This window comes from Cenococcum geophilum (assembly GCF_001692895.1).
Source record: "Cenococcum geophilum 1.58 unplaced genomic scaffold K441scaffold_34, whole genome shotgun sequence".
Lineage (NCBI taxonomy): Eukaryota > Fungi > Ascomycota > Dothideomycetes > Gloniales > Gloniaceae > Cenococcum > Cenococcum geophilum.
Window position 1 is genome coordinate 1,174,636 of NW_027137592.1, and position 3,280 is coordinate 1,177,915.

The 3,280-nt window shown below is 45.5% G+C and overlaps 1 protein-coding gene across 1 annotated transcript; it reads right to left on the bottom strand.

Annotated features, from left to right (window-relative positions):
• Nucleotides 1-837: 837 nt before the first annotated feature.
• K441DRAFT_663764 (uncharacterized protein) lies at nt 838-1,552 on the bottom strand. The gene has a single exon (XM_067649250.1). It carries the CDS (start codon nt 1,438-1,440, stop codon nt 913-915), a length of 528 nt encoding a protein of 175 aa, XP_067501558.1. The 5' UTR covers nt 1,441-1,552; the 3' UTR covers nt 838-912.
• Nucleotides 1,553-3,280: the final 1,728 nt, after the last annotated feature.

The following is a 3,280-nucleotide window of genomic DNA, read 5'->3' on the forward strand; positions in this document are numbered from 1 at the left end:
TTCTATATATTCTACTAAAGTGCCTAGGTACCTAATAATATAATAGGAACAGGCGGTAGCCTAGGTAAGCGCTAAGGCACGTAGTATATGGGTTACCTACTATCTAACCCTAAGATTATATAAGGATGGCGTTAATATATAAAGGCTGGTGCGAAGCTATCTAATAAAAGGAGATCGCGCCTTATATAAACTCTATATCCTACTTTAGAAGGGCTAGCAATATATAACTCTATAAACTATAACACTAGGGAGCTAACTGCTGCTATCCTACAATAAGAATGGGGTTAGCGTTAGCGCTGGTAAGGGCGGCGGTAGCAATAGCAGCGTTATAGAGGACGAGAGCCCTAAGTTAATATTAGCTTTATATAATCTTTCTAAATAATATATATATATTATTATTGCTGTTATTAGTAAAGTAAAGTTAAAGTTAAAGTAAAGGGTTAATGTTAAAAGATTATATAAAGGCGCGCTATTACGTGACTATAGCTTAAGTTATATAATTATATTATAAAACTGCTAATCTATACCAATAATTTATATAATATTTATTTTTAATAAGTATATTTCTATTATAATAATAATATCCAAATTATTGCCAATATTTTAATATTAACACTGCAAATATTAACAAATGCCAATATTTTATTGGCTGGATTTTCGCTTATTGAAAACCACGCTGTTGTAGGGATTTAAAGGTCCTTGGCTTATGGTGTAGGGCCTACGGCTTGTTGTGGCGATGCTGTGTGGCTTTCTTAGCTTTCTTGTTGCAGTTGGGTTAAATCGTGCGGCAGCTAGGGACTGATATAATTCTGGCCAGGAGTTGTTTGATGTTTGTAGCTTCACTTATTTGGTGTACCATTTCTAAACTCTTTGAGGCTTGCCTTGTTTTGTCTTACACATGTTTGATCGATGCTACGAGCGAGAATGCTCCCATTCGCTTCTCCTCGCCTCCTCACTCCATCTCATAAGTTTCAAGCCATCCCACCCGCTCCATATCATAACGCTAAAGATAAGAATCTGCAAACCCAAGCAAACGCCTACTAGTGCAGGGTACACGGTCTTATAATTGTAATCGAGGAAGGGAACGGGATTCAAGGCAACATGTCGGCTGCTACCTAACGAATAAGGAGCACTCCAGCACCAGCAAGAATTGAAAATACCACAGCTAGAAAGGAATATCAATAAAACGCTGACGATCGCAATAACGGCATTTTTAGCGAGGATGCACCTCCAGATTGTTGATTCTTGGACTCGGCTCCGAATGAAAGAGTGGGAGCAAGACCAAGTAACGAGGAAGCTGAGAAACCACGTCGACGCTAACGAGAAGATGAGCACATTGCGGCAGTTGATTCCAACAGGTGGAGTATCCCATAATATGAGAGATGCGATAATTGTTGAGACAATGAGTGGTGAAGCGGCTAGAAGTAGAAGCGAGAACATACTCCGATCATTTAGTCCGCTGGTGAAGATCGTATCTTTCCGCAATCGGTACGAGTAGATGCCCCCCGCCCAACTCTGAGCGTCAAAGAATAATTTGATTGAGTCATATCGATCAGACTGAGGCGAGTGACTCTTTAAGCTACTTAGCAAGTCCCCGCTGGGTGCTACATTGCGAGGGGGACGATCCAGGGCTACATCGTGAGCGGGACGATCTAGGACCACATCGTGAGCGGGACGATCTAGGACCACATCGTGAGCGAAACGGTCCAGGATACTGAAACAGGTCCTGCGTGAAGCGAATCCCCCAATGGCGTTGCTCAGCAAGATGACTGGAACGAGCCAGGACATGAACATGGCTGTTCCAATCCTTCCACCAGGCGGACTCGTGTTACCACCGCCCAATGTCGCGATGAAGGCGGAAAGGACCTGATACAGATACAGGAAAGCCGCAAAGACGGTACGGACCAGCTCATCCGTTCTGCTGTCCGCCAACTCCCAGGCCGTTCTCCCTATCAATCGATCTAGGGCTTCGTGCGAGAGTCTAGTATCCGCAACCAGTGTGTTGAATAAGGCAACGGGGTCAACGTCGGGATCCAAGATCTCCTCAATAGCAGCTAGAACAGTGGCACGATTTCTTACCCGCCGTGTCGAGCGGCGTGGCCGAATGGAACGCAAGGCACATCTCCGCCACACTTCGACCTTTAGCAATAGTGACCAGACGGTGTCTATGGGATCGCCGAGGAGATGAGTGATTGACATGAAGTACCTCCTCTTATCCAGTGGCGAGACTTCCATGTTGCTGACCAAGAGGAATATTGGGATAAGCCACGCATTCAGGCGTGGCCCGGTGTCTGAGTACCAGCCTTGGTGTGATCCGCAGAGCTTGCGACAACCCGCGAGGGTAAGAACGGGGTTTTCGAGGTTTGACATTGGTCGGCCATCATCCCCGATGAAGAAGATTGGGTCGTTGGGAGATATGGTTTGGTTTCCTAAAGCCCACCGCGTGTCTCTCAGGCACTGATCACGGTTGAAATCATGTGCTTCCACGGAGAGAATGAACAACAAGATGAGGAATAAATCATTCGAGAATGAATGCGATCTGGTGAGAAACCGTAAGAGCGCCATGTTGTGCCTTTGGGTTGTAGAATTATCCGAAGGCGGTGATTGGAGCACTCCAGTTTTGAAGAGCAGTACAAATAAACTTTCGAGGAAATGATCGACTAGAGAAGTGGATTTAAGTTAAGTAAAACGGCCGCCTGAACATGAATATTAACGACTTTGGTATTGGTGGAGGCTGTGCGGGGATAGGGCTTGCATGTCCTCTCAGCTTCGCCCCCCCACAAGTACATATATCCCACGTGGTAGATAGCATTGGTGCAACAATATATTAACAGGCGTTCGGAAGTAGGCCCAAGTATTCAGCCTCGTAACGTTTGTTCCCAGCCAGAACGTCCACACCAGGGCTCTGCTCACAATACGAATAGGTTGCACTCTAGCAGGAGCATCTGCATTGGCCATGTTTGCTCACTGAAGTGATGAAGATGAAGCGAGAGGAGATGAAAGGCCAAGAAAGAGCTCAATGTGTTCTTTGGAACAGCGTTGAACACTCTACCGATGGTTCGCAACAATGGGGAGAAGTCATCGTGACAGAGTTGAGAGAATCTGGCGTCACGGCCATCGTGATCACTTGTATTTGTGAGTTAAATACAAGAAGAGGACACATTAATGTGATTGTGGATGCCGCAAGGTTGAAGTTATTCTGTAAAGAGAAGATAGGAGAGGTTGATGGAGAGACGGAATGATGAAGAAAGGTGTGGCTGGGGCGATGACCGAATTCACG

Bases quoted from the DNA above. Each gene is read 5' to 3' on its own strand.
- K441DRAFT_663764 (XM_067649250.1), bottom strand. From the start codon at position 1,440: ATGTTCTCGCTTCTACTTCTAGCCGCTTCACCACTCATTGTCTCAACA.